General features: G+C 38.3%; 1 protein-coding gene across 1 annotated transcript; it reads right to left on the bottom strand.

Moving 5' to 3' along the window:
* Window positions 1–4,216: 4,216 nt before the first annotated feature.
* LOC119882454 (extracellular calcium-sensing receptor-like) lies at window positions 4,217–17,251 on the bottom strand. Its single transcript, XM_038692499.1, has 16 exons — window positions 17,244–17,251; window positions 16,263–16,433; window positions 15,764–16,058; window positions 15,543–15,629; window positions 15,033–15,302; window positions 14,129–14,335; window positions 13,754–14,023; window positions 13,183–13,410; window positions 12,956–13,079; window positions 12,673–12,866; window positions 7,812–7,898; window positions 6,489–6,695; window positions 6,131–6,406; window positions 5,429–5,656; window positions 5,215–5,338; window positions 4,217–5,136 (listed from the first exon to the last, which is right to left on the bottom strand). Exons 1-16 carry the CDS (start codon window positions 17,249–17,251, stop codon window positions 4,217–4,219), a joined length of 3,696 nt encoding a protein of 1,231 aa, XP_038548427.1.
* Window positions 17,252–20,902: the final 3,651 nt, after the last annotated feature.

The following is a 20,902-nucleotide window of genomic DNA, read 5'->3' as shown; positions in this document are numbered from 1 at the left end:
GGTAGCTGATCCCTATAAAAAAAATCAGTTTGATGATAACATCTACATAAAATCTACTAATCTTGGTACAATTAGGGTTAATAGAATATAAACTTAATACTATGTAAATGCTAATTAATAAATAATTAATTATGTGCAGGCCTATTTGAAGGTCATTACTTATTTTATAATCCCATTTTTGTATTGATTTGAAACAAAAAAAAAGTTCAATTTATATTATTTAATGCAAAATGAGTTGACAAGAACAAATGCAAAATGCAGATTTTCTGCTCAAATTCTCTGGGTGAATGCCATAGTAGGATACTCAAGAACAACTCAAGTTATGGATTTAACCTGTTGAACACCAGCGAGTATCTAATGCTCAAAACTCATGTTGTGGATTTAACTTCTCAGAAGATGTTGTTTGTAAGTTGTTTTTTTTATGAGGTAACAAGAAGACTATTTATTTAGTTGTGAGTTGTCACTACTGAACTTGTGTGTGTGTGATTAGGCTACTTAGGAGCTGCTTGTTTGTTTACTCTGTTGTCAGTGTCACCGACTAGGCTGCATTAAAAAAAAAGCATTCATTGCGAATCTGTTATGATTACTTATAGCTGGAAAGCTATCTAGGAATTGTTTGTTTCCAATGCTTTGTTTGCACAGGTGTCATTTACACTGGGGACGCTGGGGACATGTCCTCAAAACTTTTTGAAATGGCTGATTTTGTCCCCCCCACTGTTTAAAAGCATAATTTGTTAAAAAAGTTCTGAACGTACTTATTATAAAATGACCCCAAAACGTACAGCACCAGTCAGTAACTATAATAACTTCTTGACACAGTTTCTTTTTGGCCAGGTTTTCCGTTCTCTCCCTGTGAACATGACAAAAGAGGAGGGAAGACTAAATCACGCCTACATGTGTGTTGCCTCAGCAGGGATGATATTACAGGAGAAAAGTTGATCTCAACCCCCAAATCTCAGCCCCTATATCCCCACAACTTTTCAACATAAAGTGACGTCCTTGTTTGTTTGCATTCTGATCACATATGGGAGCAGTTTGTTTGCTCCTAGCTTGCGCTAGTTAGATAACAAGTAATTTTAATAGATAGCACAGCCTATCTATGTGTATCTTTCTTGTAGCATAATCGTTTTTACATTGATGTTGTTGTCTGCATGTCAAAGCCATCTCAACCAACATTTTCCCTCGAGAGCAATGGGCCATTCTTAAAAGCTAAATGTAACATTAGTAAAAACAATCACTTTGCTTTATACTTTAGTCAAGCTGTGTTTGTGTTAAAAATGCTTCAATGACATGTATTTATTATACACGGGCATAAACCCACAACTCCAGCATGATAAACTGTAAGTTAACTTCACTTTGAATCAAAACAAAGGCAAAGTACCTTAACAGTAGACCATTCCAGAGTGCATCAAAACAAAGGCAAAGATCAGAATACCCTAACTGATGTTACGGTACTCTGGTCTTTTGAAAGTTACGGCAAAAACAAACCACTATTTTCTCCAATAAATAACAAATTTGACTCAAGATATTTGTTCACATCATTTTCAACCAAATCAAAGTTAAGGTCTTTTGCCTTTGCACAGCAGTATATAGGTAAAATACCTGTCCTGGACAAAATTTGCAGAAGATGGTGGTGAAACCAGAAGGCTGTTTTCAAATCTGCCTGACTCTGTGGTGAAATGTGGGTCCTGTGGAAAAGCGTGGTGAATTATTCTACAGTTTATGGACTGAACAGGTTTGGAAGGACTCAAATACGAACTTAAGTGGAAGAAAAATATTGGATGAGAGAGGCCAAGCTGGTCAGTCCTGCTTCGTTTGAGATTGAAGAGTGTCTCGAGCTGAGCTGATAGAAGGGGATAGGTCTAAGGGTTTGGCTGCATCAGGTGAGGAGGTTAGCTGTCAGGGGCTGATTTAGAGAATTGAATGTGATAGGTAATAATGCTGGTACAGGTATGATGTAAAGGTAGAGAAATGGTAGGCTATACAAGGTGTGAAAAGCTTTGAATCAGCTCCATCTTGAGTACATGAGTTTAGTTGAAGATGGTGGCTGAAAATAGTGGGACCATTGTTGGATATGAATCTGGATCTGGCGCCAAGGATTTAATAATAATAATAATAAATTTTATTTATAATGCACTTTACATTTCAGGGAAATCTCAAAGTGCTAGTTTGTTAGTATTTGAATTTCTGAAAGGAAAAACATGACAGGGCAACAAGTCTTCCAACCTAAACGACAACATAGGTCGTTTTAACCAACCTCCAAATACAACTCATATGAGTGTATCCTAAAAAATCTCAAAATTTAAAAATACATGATTAGACAAAACCAGCATTAATAATGTATTTTTGACAGTTTTTTATGAACATTTCTTTATTACTACTAGTTTCGTCTGGTGAGGATCACTGTTGAATGCAAAATACAGACTGAATCAGATTAACTTCTTGGAAACAGACACCTATTTCCATGGAAAAAGCCTAAAATAACATACCCAAAATGAATCAGTAATAACTTCTCAATGATTAGGCATAGATGCATAATTCTAGTCTCTTTTGATAGGTCAGAAGCTTAAAGAGGTGGTATTATGGTTTTTGCCTTTTTCCTTCTCCTTTATTGAGTTATGTATCTTTTTTGTGCATGTACTAGGTTTGCAAAGTGAAAAAGCCACCCCAAAGGGAGTTCCCATCTCCCACAGAAAACACTGCTCTGAACTGCCTGAAAACAGCTCGTTTGTAGTGCAGCCTTTACTTCCCTTTCTTTTGATGTCACAAAATACATGTCATAATGCTCGCTGAGCGTCTAGACCGACGCCCTCAAAAACACCGGTGAGCTGCAGCACACTTCTCCTCTCCCTTCCAAACACTAGCTACCCTACAAGCAGTCAATGGACATGAAGTTGTTACTGTGATGTAAAGACGGAGCTCAGTAAAAACTTTATCGATGAAAGATACTTTTGTTACAGATTAATAACTCACCACTCTGAAACCCTTGCTCCAGTCCAAATTGCCAATCTGTGGCCTGTACTACGAAGCGGGGTAACTAGCTTATCCAGGTAACTTCAGGAGTAACTTCGTGACGTCAGGTGTAACTTCCCGGTTAACCCGTACTGCGAAAGGTACCTGAGGTCTGTTGCCATGGCAATTTACGCTGCATCTCTAAACTGTTCCGAGCAGGTTTTTGTTTGTGGTTAACTCGAGGTTACCCTGCACGTGGACTACACACCACATCTGTACTCAGTGTTAATGATGAGAAGTAGGATATTAATACACACCACTTCATAAAATATGTTTAGATTTCATCCTGATTTGTTCCACTGCGGTTGCAATGAAGTTCTGAACACAACAGCATTACATTCAGACAGCGAGCCCTGCAGCCTAGTGATTTTAGAGAGGAAATCTTAATTAATAGTTTCTTAGATGTAGCCCATCTGTAGTCTATAATTGAATTCTCCTAAGTGTTTTCGCATATTTAGATAGATTATTTTACGTGTGGAGCCAGGGTGAGGGGTAATAACCGAGAAAAAAAAATCGTAGATTAAAGTAGGAAATTTACAAGAAGAAACCTAACTAACCAATCTTATCCAATCTTATCCACCTTCGTAGTACCGTTTAACTCTAGTGTAGGCAGAGTTTCTCAACCCTGAGTTTGCCTGATAACCCAGAGTTAACTCTGAGTAGGTTCAGTTCCCTTCGTAGTACATGCCAAAGGTCGGCAACATGTAGCCTACAGCTGAATCGAAGCTGTTTAGTGTCTTTTTGCCTACCCGCCTTTCTCTGCTTCTGATTGGCTATTACCGGCCTTTCGCTGACCTGCCCTTCTCTGCTTCTGATTGGCTAGTAGTCCTTAACTAGGAACTGCACATGTGCAACTCCCAACAAAGATCATTTAGAGACAAGATCAATTCCATAACTGAAACGAAGCCTTCAACACACAGGGTGAAAAGAGGAGCTGCAGCAATGTGCAGTATATAAAAAATGGTGTTTTTTGAAAATTAAACGATGTAAAACCTGTTCTGGTACAACCCCTAAATAGGATTTTGAACCTGAAAATGAGCATAATACCAACTCTTTAAGGAATATGAATCATCTGTAAATGAACCTATTTATTTTTCTATGTAGTAGCCTAAGTAAATTTATTTATTTTTAATATTTCTTTATTGCTTCAAGTTTCATTTGTTGAATGCAAAATACAGACTGAATCAGATTCATTGATTGACTTCTAATGTTTTGATTTTGTAGTCCCTCGACCCCTGACAGCTTTCTTTGTGTTCCTCTCTGGTCTCAGCAGGATTATGTAACATTTGGGTCCAAACAGTGCCACCAAGAGACCAAAACTGGAGGCCAGGATGGCAAATACCTCCACAGCATCTGCATATTTGCCTGGTGAGCTGATGTATGCAGGGACAAAGGCCACCCACACAGCACAGAAGATCAGCATGCTGAAAGTGATGTGTTTGGCCTCATTGAAACTATCTGGAAGATTCCTTGCTATAAATGCAATCAGAAAACTGAGGGTAGCCAGTAAGCCGATATAACCCAATAACACTGCAAAACCAACTGTGGACCCGACTACGCACTCATAAATGATCTTATCATTGTGGTATTGAGTGTTTTTATGGGGAGCTGGCGAGGAAGATACAATCCAGGCAGTGCAGATTGCTGCCTGAATGGAAGTAAGAACAATAACTGTCCCTCTCTGCTGCACAGCACCAAACCACTTCAAACTGGCTCCACCTCCTGGCTTGGAGGCCTTGAACACAGCCAGAACCACCATGGTTTTCACCAGGATGCATGAAACACAAAGCACAAAGCTGATCCCAAATGCTGCGTGTCTCAGTTGGCATGTCCACAGCCTGGGACGTCCAATAAACAGCAGTGAGCAAAGGAAACATAGTTTAAGTGACCCCAAGAGCACAAAACTCAGTTCCGAATTGTTGGCGCGTACTATGGGTGTGCTGCGATAATAGATAAAGATCCCTAGTACAACATCACAGATAAATGTGCCTAGTAATGATGTGGATGTCAAGCAAATGCCAAGAGGTTCATGGTAGGAGAGGAACTCTGTTTTCTTCAGAACACAGAGGTCAAGCTGGGGGCTGGACCAGAAGTCCTCAGGACAACTGATGCACTCAGTGGAGTCTGAGAAAAAGGAGAATGTCTTGAGACACATCTTTATATCATATCTCCAAACAGCAATGTGTTGAAGTGAATACTAACCAGTCTTATTGCTGATCTTTCCCTCAGAACAAGGGATGCAGTCAAAACAGCACACAGGTTCCCCTTTCTTTCTGGCCATGCGGGTACCTGGAGGACAGCTCTCACTGCACACTGACCGCGGTGGCTATAGGGAGAAAAATAAATAGCTGTTATTCAGTACTATTTACACTACACTTCATGAGTTATACAATGGGCAAAAAGTGTCAGAAGCAACCTTTTTTGATTCAAAGTTCCAGAAGATTTTGTCTTCATCAATTGTGAGTTCTTCACCTTTAAAGGCTGACCTCTTCATTTCACCCACTTTCTGAAGTGTAGTTCTTCCATCAGGGAGCCACAGCCAGTTCATGATATCATAGATTGGTAAGGCATCACCATTCTCATCAAACAACACGTGATCACCAAATGGTGTGGTGAAGTTGACCTTTTCCAAGTAATATACAAGCTACAAATATCAGAATAAGGAAAACCCAAGAGGACAGATGAAAATGAATTCCTCTGATTACAACAACAATTTCAACAAAGCATTTAATCTGAAGTAAAGTCATATCTGTGTCAAGATAATGTGGTCTCTGGCCTGAAAATAATATACACTGCTAGGAAAACCAAAGAGGATGGATAAAAAATAATCCTATATAACTATAGTGAACACAGCAGTGCCTAGTGTTAAATAATCACACTGCATACTGCAATTCTGAATATATGAAGACATCTCCATATACGTAGTGGCAAGATGTTGTGGTCTCTGACTTGATAATAATTTCCACTGCTATCACCCAGCAGTAGGGAAAATCATAAAAGCTATCTGTTTGGCTCTTTAAGATGGGTAATCTCATAGTTTTGTATTAAATCCTATAGCCTAAATGCTAGTCAGTGAGAAATAACAAAGCACAGGCGTAAGTATAGACTGATGTCACACCTGCCATGGTTCTAGCCTTTGCAAATTTCCACAGCTGTGCCCGGTGAAAGGCCCTCTCCCTGGTTCGCACTGCAGCATTTCATCAAGGGCATAAGCCAGTGCATACACAGCCTTGTACACATTATACTCTGGCCTGAGGTTTGAAATGTCCAAGAACTCAGTCTCCACATTCTCTAGATCTTCCTGTCCAGTGCATAATGCTCCTCCAGCTTCCACCCAACCGGCTGGAGGTGGTGCAAATCTGCACTGAAATGTGTATTCCCAAAACTGCCTCACCTAAAATGCATTAAAAAACAGAAATAATCACAATATATTGCTGTTGCAATTTTTCTTAGATTGCAAGGTTAATACTACTCACCATGTTATTTCCATAGTCATTGTTGTGTTGTTTGTCTGGGCGTATTTGTAAGAGGAATTCCCTGAGACCTGCTATTTCTCCTTGACTAATGGCGATGCCCATTGTGCCACCCAGGTAAGGCATGAGGTCAGGGGTCTGGAGCACAGTCGCTGCTGTCCAGGCTTCACTGGCCATCCACTGCAGACCTGTCACATTCTGTCGCACCACCTGTGCATGATACCAAATATGTAAATTTATACTGCCATGCCACTAACATACTCTGTAGTCTGCTGAATTACACTCACTTTACAAAGTTTATCGCTTTTCTTAGTCATTCATATACAAATGCAATCCTGTGTTTACATAGTATTATGAGCAAAGTGATGCTGCATATTGTGCATTTTGTCATAACTGGAGTTCAGTGTAATTTGAGCAAGTGATCTCACAATCAAGCCCCGCTAACAGCACCACTAACAAATAAGCGGTAGGATGTATTCAATTAAATTTATTTGTTACAAACTAATGTGTTATTCTAGCATAAATATTTTAGTTTGACAAATAAAGCATTGTATGGTTAGTTCTATTTCAAGCCCAACCTCTTCCATGAGGTTAATCATATGACTCTCATGTGCAAACACAATGACAACATGAGCTGTAGATTTCTTCATCACATGCACAATCCTCCTCAATTCAGCTGGGTCATTGCCCCAGGGCAAAACCTCTAAGTAGGCCAGGCAACCTCTACCAGACTGAACAAAGTCAGATTGGAAGGATTGGGCAGCATAGAGTCCATAATCATCATCACTGACCAGCAGACCTGCCCAAGTCCAGCCAAAGTGGGTTAGAATCTGAATCATAGCACGCACCTAAGTGAATACAGAGTGGGGGGATTAGTGCACAGGCTGAAATAATCTGTCAGTGGAGACCCTGCTAAACATGTTTCACAACAGACCATGTTTATTATTGCCTCTCAGCTTTGATATCTGACAACAATCAACTCTATCAATGACACAAAATGTGACTGGTATTACACAAAAGGGATGGAGCGACACATGAGGGCTATGTTCAGGCAGTCAGCTCGAGCTGCACTGCTATATATACACACAGCACTGTAAATATCGTTATATGCTCCAGCTAAGATATTTGCTCATCACTCCCTAATATCTGTATGTAATCTGCTAAGAGTAATGAGGTTGGAGCCTGGATGCCAAACTCTCACTATCATTTCAAATGCGAGTTCTCTCACTGAAATACATATTTTATTGCGGTACAGGGATGTTCTTTCTGATAAATGTTTAACTGCAAAGGCGTTCTTTAATGGATTTTCATTTTGCTGATTGTCACCTGAAAAGCATCACTTGGGATGGTCCGAAAGAAGGATGGAAACTTTTTCCTGTCACTTAGGCAGGAACATGTGGCAAAGTAACTCACCTGTGAAAGACACAGAGTGTACTTCCTAAAAACATTCTTTTTTCTTAAGGTTGATTTTTAAAGTTGGTTACATTCACATTAAAATTGAAATTAAATCAAAATGATATGAATTAATTATTAAATGTTATGGTGCAAAACTTACCATAGGTACTCTGTACAAACCTAAGACACTGGAGATGGCAATAGAACGGGTAGAGGAAGAATCACCCACAATCCCTAGGACTGGAGGGGTTCCTACACATGTCTCATCTAATATAAACTGCTCCTCTTGACCACTGACTAAGGACAAGGCTGCACGGTAACCAATTCCTAGTTTGACGCAGTTATCATAAAGACTGTATCCCAGAGTCACGTTAGGTAGCAGGTTGGAGTTTCTGTTGATCTCATCAATAGCAAAGGCCATGGTCTGAGCCTGCCTGAATCCTAGGACATCAAAACTGAAACATAAAATACCACTGTTTATTATTGAACCATCCAACATGATACTGTAACGGTGCAAACATGTACATGTTGCACAACTTCATATTTTGCAAACAATGAAGCCAGTTAAATAGCAACAATTAAAATAATAAAATAAAACTGTGCAACAAAGTAAAATGTTTAAAATAGCATAACTACACAATGTAATTCTTCCAGAGTAACATCTGATTATGAAAAATACATTATGCTAATTGGAGTGATTTTCCTTAGGTTCTGCTTTTTGCTGTTTCCCTGACAGACTCACCCGTGGCAGGTAGGCTGTTGTGGCTCTGAGGTAAAAGACAGGTCAGGAAAAATAGAAAAGAAGTGGATCTCAAACAGCCCACCTAGAACCACATCTCCAGCCTTGTGCATCCCATTTAGATGAAACTGTCCCTGTATCTGGCAGGTGGAGGAATAAAAGAGGGAGGACACAGCAGAAGAAAAGTAGGAACACAACAACATGAAATACATCAGCGAGAACAAGTTGAAAAATGGCCACATGATTTCTCTCCTGTTTGAACCCGTCATGAAGTTTTATTGGTACGTCAAGTTCTTTTATTGACTCTCAGTATCGTTAATCTTGCACACCACACCACATCAAGGCATAAGCAAAAGTAGGGCAGGGCCTAAAATTCATTTCCTTTGAGATTTATTTTGTATTGAGCCATTAATTTGTGCACTTTTATATGTACGTCTACACCTTCCTGTAAAACATCTACTTCCCTTGTTGTAACATTTTACCGAATCGCTCTGCAGTTTAAAACCTGAACAGATACACATTTTTGTACTGAGTATTATACCAAATCTGTGTGTGTGACAAGCATCACAAATAAAACTCACTAAATAAACAAATCAGCCAGTATGTGGAATGTGCTAAACAAATTACAAGTTTAATCAAATGTCCACTAGATGACAGCAGTATACTATAATGAAACGTACAATCGTCATGCAGGCTTTAGAAATATAACTTTGAATACAAATATACAAACATGTCTTGTATTTATTTCTGTATAATGTCTGGCATTTGCATAGTCATGGTTTATAGAAGAAGCTTTGTGTTAAAAACTCTTCTTTTAACTGTCTTCTGTTTTGACATCAGGGCAGGACAGCATACTGTATATTAAATGGTGGTGGTATTAAAATTGATGAATTGTTTGATCCTGGATAATGTTTCTGTTTTTAAGGATGTGTAAGAAATTTGACATTGTTGTTTCTACACACTTGACCATCCAATTTTATCTCTTATTTTATCTGTTATGGTGTTTATCTGTAGATTCACTAACAAATCCCATACCATTTATATTTTTACCTACAAACACCACACAATTAATAACTTTACTAAGAAAGACCATAACATTTATATACAAATTACTTAATTCAAATGACAGTTAGACTGGTGAAGGGGTAAATGGGGTTGAGTACAAGGGGATGAAAGAGGGGTCTAATGGGGACCGATTATGGGCCTGAAGGCGTCAGGGAACCAAGGGATTGAGACTCAAGCTGGGATCCTCGCCATCCCCCAAAAGGAAACTTCATGTAGCGATTGACTAGGTGGGAGTTGGCTCTTTGGATGTGGTTGCTGTGGATGTAGCTGTAGTAAGCTTGTGATGACCAATGTCCAAGGATTTTGATGGTTTGGTTAAAAGGGTGGATACGGCTCTGATGTGGAAAGACTGTAATAGTTTTGGTAAAATACCTGTCCGGGACCAAATTTGTGCAGACGGTGGTGGAACCAGAAGGCTGTTTTCAAGTCTGCCCGACTTTGTGGAAAAGTGTCATGAATTATTCTACAGTTTATGGACCTGTGGATAGGTTTGGAAGGACTCAAATATGAATTTAGGTGGACGTAAAATATTGGATGAGAGAGGCCAAGCTGGTCAGTCCTGCTTCGTTTGAGATTGAAGAGTGTCTGGAGTTGAGACTGATGGAAGAGGATAGGTCTACCACAAGAAGGGTTTGACTGCATCAGGTGAGGAGGTTAGCTGTCAGAGGTAAGTGTTTCCAGTAGGTACAAATTCTTTTGATTAGCATACTGATTGACAAATGGAAGATGGGGGAATTGTGGTCAACAGTTCGACAAGAAAGTTAATACTGCTGATGTAAACTTGGATGGTAAACTTTCTTATTTAGAGAATTGAATGTGATAGGTAATAATGCTGGTACAGGTATGATGTAAAGGTAGGGAAATGGTAGGCTATACAAGGTGTGAAAAGCTTTGAATCAGCTCCATCCTGAGTACATGAGTTTAGTTGAAGATGGTGGCTGAAAATAGTGGGGACTGTGTTGAATATGAATCTCGATCTGGCGCCAAGGATTTGAATTTCTGAAAGGAAAAACATGACAGGGCAACAAGTCTTCCAACCTAAACGACAACATAGGTTGTTTTAACCAACCTCCAAATACAACTCATATGAGCATATCCTAAAAAATCTCAAAATGTAAAAATAAATGATCAGACAAAACAAGCATTAGTAATATATTTTTGACAAACTTTTATGAACATTATTGTTTCAAGTTTTGTCTGGTGATGATCACTGTACAAAATACAGACTGAATAAGATTAACCTCTTAGAAACAGACACCTATTTCCAGGAAAAACACCTAAAATAACATACCCAAAATGAATAAGTAATAACTCTGCAATGATTAGGCATAGATGTATAATTCTGGTCTCCTTTGATAGGTCAGCAGCTAAGGAATATGAATCAACTGAAAATGAACCTATTTTTCTATTAAAGACTAAATAGAGATGCAATAAAGGAAAATATGATATTTTCATCCTCGCCTGGTATCTATATTTTAGCAGCAATAGCTCCATCAAAACCATCATCCAACTGATTCTAATGCAACTGAATATCATTTAATACACCTGGAATACAGCTGAAACTGCAAATTTGATGACAAGAAACTAATATACAACAGTTATTACATAATTTTTCAAAATGTTTTGGCCATATTTACTGTTTACTTTTATTGGGAGTTCTCTTCAAAACACTATTTCTGTCCATACTACCACATTCCAAATAACATAAAGCTTCCAAAACATTGAAATATTGATAAAAACAGTGATTATTGGTCAATATTCCTATCACCAAAAGCACTCCTGTGCTTTAAAAGCCCTCAACTTCAGAACAGAGTGGGCTCTTTCTCTTCGTATTAATCAGACGAATCGTTTGATGTATTTGATGTTTGTAGCTCCTATGGGTCAGCCAGTGGACGGAGATTTGAGTGATACAAGTTACACAGCTGATCAGAGATGGAGCTGAGCTTTCTTTAGAGTGGTCGGACTGTGGATGTGATTATATGAGGGATGTCTGGATGGCAATAACTGCAGCCATGTACAGTGATTTCAGAGCAATTTATGTTGTGAAGTTAATTTATATGCTTGGTGTTGAATGTGTGTTTGGAATGGATAAAAATGGTTGGTTTGACGTTCTGGCTGAGCCTCCTAGCTTCACCGAAGTGTGTGGCATGCATAGACTGACAAAATACTAGGATCAGACATGGATTTCTCATTTGCATTTTGTGTGAAAATGTATTGTCCATGCTTAACAGTTAATTGATAAACTGACCTCTAAAGTAAATTCTAATTTTATGATTTTGTAGTCCCTCGACCCATGATAGCTTTCCTTGTGTTCCTGTCTGGTCTCAGCAGGATTATGTAACATTTGGGTCCAAACAGTGCCACCAAGAGGCCGAAACTGGAGGCCAGGATAGCAAATACCTCCACTGCATCTGCATATTTGCCTGGAGAGTTGACATAAGCAGGGACAAAGGCCACCCACACAGCACAGAAGATCAGCATGCTGAAAGTGATGAGTTTGGCCTCATTGAAGTTGTCTGGAAGATTCCTTGCCAGAAATGCCAACAGGAAGCTAAGGATAGCCAGTAAGCCAATGTAACCCAGTAACACTGCAAAACCAACTGTAGACCCTACAGCACACTCATAAACTATCTTGTCATTGTGGTATTGAGTGTTTTTATGAGGCTCTGGTGAGGCAGAGACAATCCAAGCAGTGCAGATTGCCGCCTGAATGCAAGTAAGAACAAAAACTGTCCCTCTCTGCTGCACAGCACCAAACCATTTGAGATTGCTTCCACCTCCTGGCTTGGAGGCCTTGAACACAGCCAGAACCACCATGGTTTTCACCAGAATGCATGAGACACAAAGCACAAAGCTGATCCCAAATGCTACATGTCTCAGCTGGCATGTCCACACACTGGGACGTCCAATAAACAGCAGTGAGCAAAGGAAACATAGTTTAAGTGACACCAAGAGCAGGAAACTCAGTTCTGAATTGTTAGTGCGCACCATTGGTGTACGGCGATGATAAGTGAAGATGCCCAGGACAACAACACAGATAAATGTGCCCAGCAAAGAGGTGGATGTCAAGCAGATACCCAGAGGCTCATGGTAGGAGAGGAACTCTGTTTTCTTCGGAACACACTGGTCACGCTGGGGGCTTGACCAGAAATCCTCAGGACAAATGATGCACTCCGTGGAGTCTGACAAAAAAGGGACGATTGTGAGATAAATCTTTACAGTACATAATATCCATAAAGTAAATTAAAAATATTGAAAAATGAACATCCACCAGTCTTATTGCTGATCTTTCCCTCAGAACAAGGGATGCAGTCGAAACAGCACACAGGTTCGCCTTTCTTTGTGGCCATGCGAGTACCTGGAGGACAGCTCTCGCTGCACACTGAATGAGGTGGCTAAAGGGAGAAAAATAAATCTGTCACTCTTTAATATAATACACTGCTAAGATCAACAGTCCAAAAAGGCAACAAAAATACAGTCTGAAAATGCAGAAATTACCTCTTTCGACAGAAAGTTCCAGATGATTTTGTCTTCATCAATTGTGAGTTCTTCCCCTTTGAAGGCCGACCGCTTAACCACACCCACATTCTGAAGTTTAGTTCTTCCATCAGGGAGCCAGAGCCAGTTCATGATATCATAGATTGGTAAGGCATCACCATTCTCATCAAATGACACTTGATCACCAAATGGTGTGGTGAAGTTGACCTTTTGCAAATAATGTACAAGCTGCAAATGTATGATAGAAACAATAAATTAAAGAAAACAGAAACAGACTCCATCCAAACAGAATTATTTTCTATTTTTCAAATGATTTACAATAGAATTGTGACATTTTATCTTTCTATGCAATTTATTTTATAGCATTAATCAGTCATCCCTGTTCCAAAACAAAATGGGAATGTGTTTTATCTTGCTACTTCTAGTATTAAATATTTTACTTTTGAAAGATAATAATTGAATTGTACCTTTTTTCATAAACTTTTATACTCAAAATTAAATTCAGTAAGTACCTCAAGGTGTAGCACCGGTTTAAAAACAAAAACAATTAGAGTGTAAACTGATATCACACCTGCCATGGCTCCAGGCGTTGCAAAGTGGCACAGCTGTGTCCGTTGAAAGGTCCTCTACCTGGCTCACACTGCAGCATGTCATCAAGGGCATGTGCCAGAGCATACACAGCCTTGTAAACATTGTACTCAGGCCTGAGGTTAGAAAGGTCCAAAAACTCAGTCTCCACATTTTCAATATCTTCTTGTCCAGTGCATAGTGCTCCCCCATCTTCCACCCATCCTGCTGGATCAAATTTACATTGAAATGTGTATTCCCAAAATTGTCTCACCTGAAATATATTAAAAAGTCTGTATTAACAGATATTACAATATATTACTATTGCAATTTTAGAGTGTAAAAAGTGCAATTTTAAAGTGTAAAATTGAACTCTTACCATGTTTTTCCCATTGTTGTTGTTGCCATTTTGGTCAGGACATATTTGTAAGAGGAATTTCCTGAGCCCTGGTATTTCTCCTCGACGGATGGCAATGCCCAGTGTGCCGTTTAGGTATGGCATTAGGCGAGGTGTCTGGAGCACAGTAGCCGTTGTCAAGGATTCACTTGTAATCCACTGTCGGCCTTTCACATCTTGTCTTACCACCTGTGCATTGCATTATTTAACACGTTTCAGACTTCTGTTGAAAAAATACATTGTACTCGTCTACAACAATTCCTCTGCCTTTTTATTTACTCCCATAAGCATAGATGTAAGAACATTATAAATGAAAATGTGCTTTATTAACCACAGGGTCTGCATACTGGACATCTATGTTAAAAAAGGAGTACTTGCCATCAATTCAGTTAAATAACACTACTAGCACTACGTTTTTTTCTTGTATAAAGGGTGGTTTGGGCTTTCTCAAAAAGCATTCCAACAAGCTTCAGATTGTTGTGAAATTCCCTTTATAATCTAACCAATTTTATCCAAATATTGGAATCATTTTAATATTCCCTTAATTGTTTGGAAATGGTCCTTTCATGCATTTACAGTGATGCAAACCCTCAATTGTATTCATACAACAAATTTCAAGCAGTGTTATTGTCAAGCTGACTCTCTGACAAGTTGAAATATTTCACGTATGTACAGTTCACATTATCAAACATTTTTACACAATTTGACCTGAAGATGTCTAGAAGTCTAACTAGAACTGAAATTTGCTATTATAAATATTTTTTGTAACTGATAGTAACTGACATGATTTTGGAAAGTGATTTCCAGTTTGGACAAACAAATGAACACATCCTGTTACAATTCTTAAAATGATGGATTTCTTATTATATTGTATTTTAATTCCAACCTCTTCCATTAGTTGAATCATGTGGATCTTGTGTGCAAACACCATGACCACACAAGCTGTTGATGTCTTGATCAAATGCACAATCCTTTTGACTTCATTTGGGTCACTGTCCCAGGGCAAAACCTCTAAGTAGGCAAGACAACCTCCACCAGACTGAGCCAGGTCAGACTGGAAGGATTGGGCAACATGGTGTCCATAGTCATCATCACTGACAATAAGGCCTACCCAAGTCCAGCCAAAGCGTTTTAGAATCTGAATCATAGCACGCACCTAAATGGATATATTGGTGTAAAGTCATTAGAGCACAGACTAGTATTCTTTTAAAGTGACATATACAAATAACTTCTAATAATTATAACTTACATACATGTATTATTTATATACATTTCACAACAGAATCACAGTTAATTAAATACATTAAGAGTTAAGAAAAGGTTTGTTTCATAAAGGACATTTTTAATAACCTTCCTGTACTGCTGTTGAAACATATTTCTTAATTTTGTGTGTCACCTGAAATGAATCACTTGGAATTGTTCTAAAGAAGGATGGAAACCGTTGCCGATCACTCAGGCAAGAACAAGTGGCAAAGTAACTCACCTGTAAAGAAACATTTTAATGCACACAAGTTACCCATCTCATACAAGTCAGAGCCAATGTATTACTTTTAACGATGAAAATATGTGGTACATTAAAAATACAACAATACAAGATACAGAAGAAAAGAAACTTACAATGGGCATTTTGTATAAACCCAGTACATTGGAGGTGGCGATAGAAAATGTTGAGTAGTGATCTCCCACAATCGCAAGGACTGGTGGGGTTCCTAAACAGTTTTGCTGAAGCAGAAACTGCTCTTCCCGACCACTTGCCAATGATAATGCACCACTGAATCCAATAACAAGTGCACCACAGTTATCATAAAGACTGTATCCCAGAGTCACATTAGGTAGCAGATTGGAGTTCTTGTTGATCTCGTCAATAGCAAAAGCCATGGTCATGGCATGCCTGAACCCTGGAGGGTCAAAACTAAACACAACATATGACTATTAATCCCTAAAAAGGAATATGGCTCTGTGAGAACTGGTTAGATAAATACAAAAAAATGATTTTATTATTTTGACAGTAACACTTAAACTGCCATGTTTCATATGCATTATAGCACAGCCACATTTTCCTCCTTATATAAATACTCAGAGCATACAACATAATCTGATCCATGCTGAAACTTACCCTTTGCAGCTGGGCTGTTGTGGTTCTGAGGTAAATGTCCGCTCAGGAAAGACAGAGGTGTAGTGGACCTCAAACAGCCCACCTAGAACCACGTCACCAGGCTTGTGCATTTCATTAAGATAAAATTTTCTCCACAATTTACAAGATGTGGCAAGAGAGGCAGACGCAGAGCTTGAGTATAAAGTGAAACAAAAAAAGATATGGTATACACACAAGAGGAAATATGTGTCTAGAAATGCTCCCATAACTGCGGTCCTCCCCTCAGAACTGTTTCTATTCTTCAAACAAGGTTTCCTAATTTTATATGCAGGGCTATGTCATCCCTTTTGCATGCTCTCTGACATTAATTTTTGACAACACCCATGAGGGCACAGCCTATGGGGGCAGGACATAATACACATATTAATTTAATAATGTTTAAATAACATATACAACATAATGTAAAATGCATCAAATGCATTTTAGCAAACATAAGCCATGAAACATATTAAACATAATTTTTTATTATTTTTTTGTAAATGTAATCAACTGTATGCCATTGACTAGGAATTTATTGTTTTAGTCCTAATATCTAAGCTGAGCAAGATCTTTTAATTTATTTCTTTTTAAACTTTTATTTTTATTATCTTGGGATTACACATCCCATTACTTTTGTCAGTAAAACTTGATATATGTACCATATGTTTGTGTAGTAGATTGAAAATGCTTTTTTGTCATGCTTAAAGGCATGTATCATAATGTGAATGACTTACTTCACTGAAGAGGCTATATACCAAAATTGCCTTCTTCCAACAGAGACATCTTGTGTGGAACAGCTGAAATAAATGTGGAACTTAATCTTCTTTTCCTTCAAAAATCGAAGGGGGTGCATATTTGGAGTCCATAAGATAACTTCTTATGATTAAAATAGTTAAATTGAGTGGAAAAAGGTGGGCACTGTATAAGACAGCCTACAAATTACTTAACAGTTTATACTGGTACTTGTACATGTAGGTACAGCAGAAGAAAACCAAACTATGAGGAACAAGGGAGTACTAATTCGGAAGCAAGAAATAAATTCTACAGCAAGTATTTTACTGTGTACAAGGTACAGTGCTGATAAACAGAACTGATCGATTTTACAATAAATAATGACATCATGCTGTACCTATCAAGAATAATATATTATATATATATATATAACTTTTTAGTGGAAGTGCAATGAAAACAAATGCTTTTGGCCTTTTATCATGCCACAGGGTTTTATTATGCATATGTATTCAACTTCATTGCATGGTTTGGAAGAAAAATAAGTTGAGAAATGGCTCCTACTTTGGGTATTTTGTAAATTCTGCTCTAAGCAGGTATGTTCGTCCAGCACTGCAGCAGAGAAGGCTGGAGTAGAAAACAAACCTTTCTCAAGTGCACAGCTATAGAAAGCTTGCATTTTCTTGCAAGGATGAAAAACACATACACAATATAGTATATAATGCCGCATGTTCAAACCAAAGTTTATTTATTATTTATTACAATAATGTTGTCATGTTGAATATCTAGGGAGAATGTGACTTGCAACAGACAATGGTTTATGTCTACTGTCAATGAGCCATGATGCTTTAATGTCATTCCAAGCCAGTCTACACATTCATTCAATTCAAAACAGACCACCTATAGCTGCTGTAAGCATTTCTTTGAAATATTTTTCTGTTTACTGTTATGGCCAGTAACATATATTTTACTTTTATGTTTAAAAAATACAAATAGTTCTAAAGTAGTTCAAGTGAACTTTCATAATTAAGGCAACAGGAAAACATTTTTATATAATTTTATGCACTTTTGGAGTGTTTGTTATGAACCTGCATTTCCTCAGAACTCGGACTGGACTTATGTTTATCATCATGAAGCTCTGGTAGCTCTGAGTAACTGGAGGTACTTCCATCTGACAGAAACGGGTATACTTTATTTTTCAGATTATTTCCATATATACATGTCTCTTGCCTTCCTACATTGCCCGATTACTTTTATTAAAACATAGAATCAACTCTGTAAAGGCAGTTGTGATATGATTCATAGTAAAAAACTGGATTAGCACATGCAGGCAGCACGGATTGTTTGTGCTACAGAGAGAGTTGGAGGTGAGTATAAAGTGTTTTGTAGTGAAAAAGTAGCTGCCTGCTCTGCCAGCTGCCTGCTCTCATTGGCTGGATGTGGATGCTGAGTTGGCAGTGTGAACTAGGATTTAAGCCACAATTTTAAGTCCGATTTGCAAAGTTTGTCTAGTTATGAGACCTTAATTAATATAACACCAACCTAGAACTGTCCCAAGTTGAAAAATCTATTTAATACTATTCTGTAAAAGTATTTATTTGCAGTGCTTGGACATAATATTATAAATAATATAAAATAAAATGTAATTGGACTTACCAAGTTTAAGTTTTAGAGGATTTTATTATATGCTTTAGTATTCTGCACTAAAAGTGAGTGTGGTTAAAAATGTAAACCTTCAAAGGTCTTCCCCATGGAGAGTGGTTCCCACAAAGGTTGTCCCATCCCATTATTGCTGTTTGCTTATGCAAATGAGCCACTTATAGAAGCAAGTTATGAATCTGGGGAGAAAAAGTAAAATGATATTTTGCTTAAATCCAAAACTCTAGACATGATATCGTAATGTAAGAGCAATCTAGGTAAGTCACGCTTCTTTGCTTATGCAATTGCGCAACCATTTAATTTTTCTCTAATTGTTTGTCTTATTTGGACATAAACATTTTCCTTAAAGGGGTAATATGTAGTTTTCAGTGGCCACTAGCAGTGCGGTTTTAAAATTGCAACCAGGTTTGTGCTTGTACGCGTGCTCGGCTCAAACTCATGAGAAAGCATAATCCGAAATACAACCACTTTCATTCAGAGATCCTGTAATAGATGCGGAAACACCGGCATGCTGCTGTGGCTTTTCACACAGACATGTTCAGGCTCTTTTACTTAAACATTCTTGGCACAGAGGCAGGAAAAATCAAACCCCTTTTTGGCTTTGTAAAGTTATCTTTCAGCCAGCCAGCCAGCGGACATATTTTCACAATCTTCCCAGAAAATAAAGCAGTGTAAAAACAGCTATATACAGACACACCGGGAGACAGCTTCACACAACATGCTGGAAATTCAAGTAAACTCCCACTGCAACGTTACAATAATATTTTTATCAGCTTGAGGTTGAACTAATCTATGCTTGTTACATGATCATGGCACATTTAATGCATTTAGCCGACGTGAAACATTGGCGTTAGCTCGCCTGTCTGCTTTTCAGTAACTAACATTCATACTATTTGTGTATCTGTCACTGGAGGCTCAGCAATGTGAGCACAGCTAAATGTATTGGATGGTAACGTAAAGGTTAGTGAGCTAGACTGAATATTATAATGAGATTGATACCACACTTTATAACTGTTAAACCTCAATAAGTAACGTTACATTAGTAAATAACTTTAGTTCTTCCACTGTGTTGTTTTCCTGTGCGTTATGTTGCATCATTGTATATTATGTGGGTCACATACGTAAGACTGAGATGGTAGAGAAGCTCTAAATTGAACGTTAGGAAGCAAACAGTGTTGGATCAGTGCTAACCTAGCTGACTGCCCCTGCCCTGCATCACAATAGGCTAGCGTAAACAAATCGCTCCACATTTGCTTGTTACATAATTTCTTGCAGGCTAAAATCAACCCTTTGACATATTGTGGTACACAGGATAGTAATATGGGTTGCATTAGCTGGTGAAGAAATGTGGAAGTCACAAAGTTACAACTATGGTATTTTGAACTGGATAAAAAAAACTGGCTAGCGTGAGGCGGTGAGCTTGTTGTTACTGTGTTTTCATCCAACATAAACTGATTATCGTTTGGCCTGAGGGGGCTCCAGCACATAAACTTGATTGTTGTTTTCTATCCTTATGTGGAGTTTATGTTGGAGTTTCTGTTGGAGTCTGTGTTGTGCTGGGAGCTGGTTGTTTTATGGTGTTAGTGGACTGCATGTCGTTAGCTGCAGTGTTGTTGCTGTAGTTGGAGAGAGGCTTGGGAGCGTGCACAGGGCTACATCCTGACCCGGTGCCTTCACATTAATAGCAGAATAGTGGCTGTTCCAAGCAACAGATAAAACAGGCATGTTGTTCATTTCTAAAAGCTACAGTCCATTGACAAAAAGGAAGTAAAAAAGTGATTTAATAATAAGTAATTTCATTTCAAAACTACATATAACCCCTTTTATGTGTCAGACTGCTTCAAATATAAATATTTTCTTGAAAGCATAAGCTCGTTCTGATGTTTTTTTTGTTGCTTTGGGGAAGGCAGTTATTTCAAAATTGAAATAGTTCTTCTTGGAACCACTTTGATCTACAAGAATTACATAAAAGTGGTTTCATTATGGCCTGAGCATGAAAGGTGCAAACTGAAGGAATTCTTGTTCTTTCTTTCTTTCTTTCTTTCTTTCTTCTGCCAATAAATTGCATTTTTTACAGCCTAAACATGCTCGAACACTCATGAAATGTTGCACACATGTCAGACGAAGTGAACTTTTACATATTATATGCGTCTCAAGCATGGACCCCACTGCAAGTTTCACCGAGGCATATGTAGATGTGACAGATACTGTATCTCATGTCCAGACGTACAACC

Source organism: Micropterus salmoides, unplaced genomic scaffold, assembly GCF_014851395.1.
Source record: "Micropterus salmoides isolate LMB-PRFRI ecotype aquatic unplaced genomic scaffold, ASM1485139v1 Ms_hic_scaffold_3, whole genome shotgun sequence".
NCBI lineage: Eukaryota > Metazoa > Chordata > Actinopteri > Centrarchiformes > Centrarchidae > Micropterus > Micropterus salmoides.
The sequence above is the reverse complement of the archived record's forward strand: the minus strand, read 5'-3'. Positions and strand labels throughout refer to the sequence as shown.

Coding starts and splice junctions, on each gene's coding strand:
- LOC119882454 (XM_038692499.1), bottom strand. Junction 16,059..16,262: donor CAACAGCCCAGCTGCAAAGG/GTAAGTTTCAGC, acceptor TGTTGTGTTTAG/TTTTGACCCTCCAGGGTTCA. Junction 13,411..13,753: donor AACGCCTGGAGCCATGGCAG/GTGTGATATCAG, acceptor ATACATTTGCAG/CTTGTACATTATTTGCAAAA.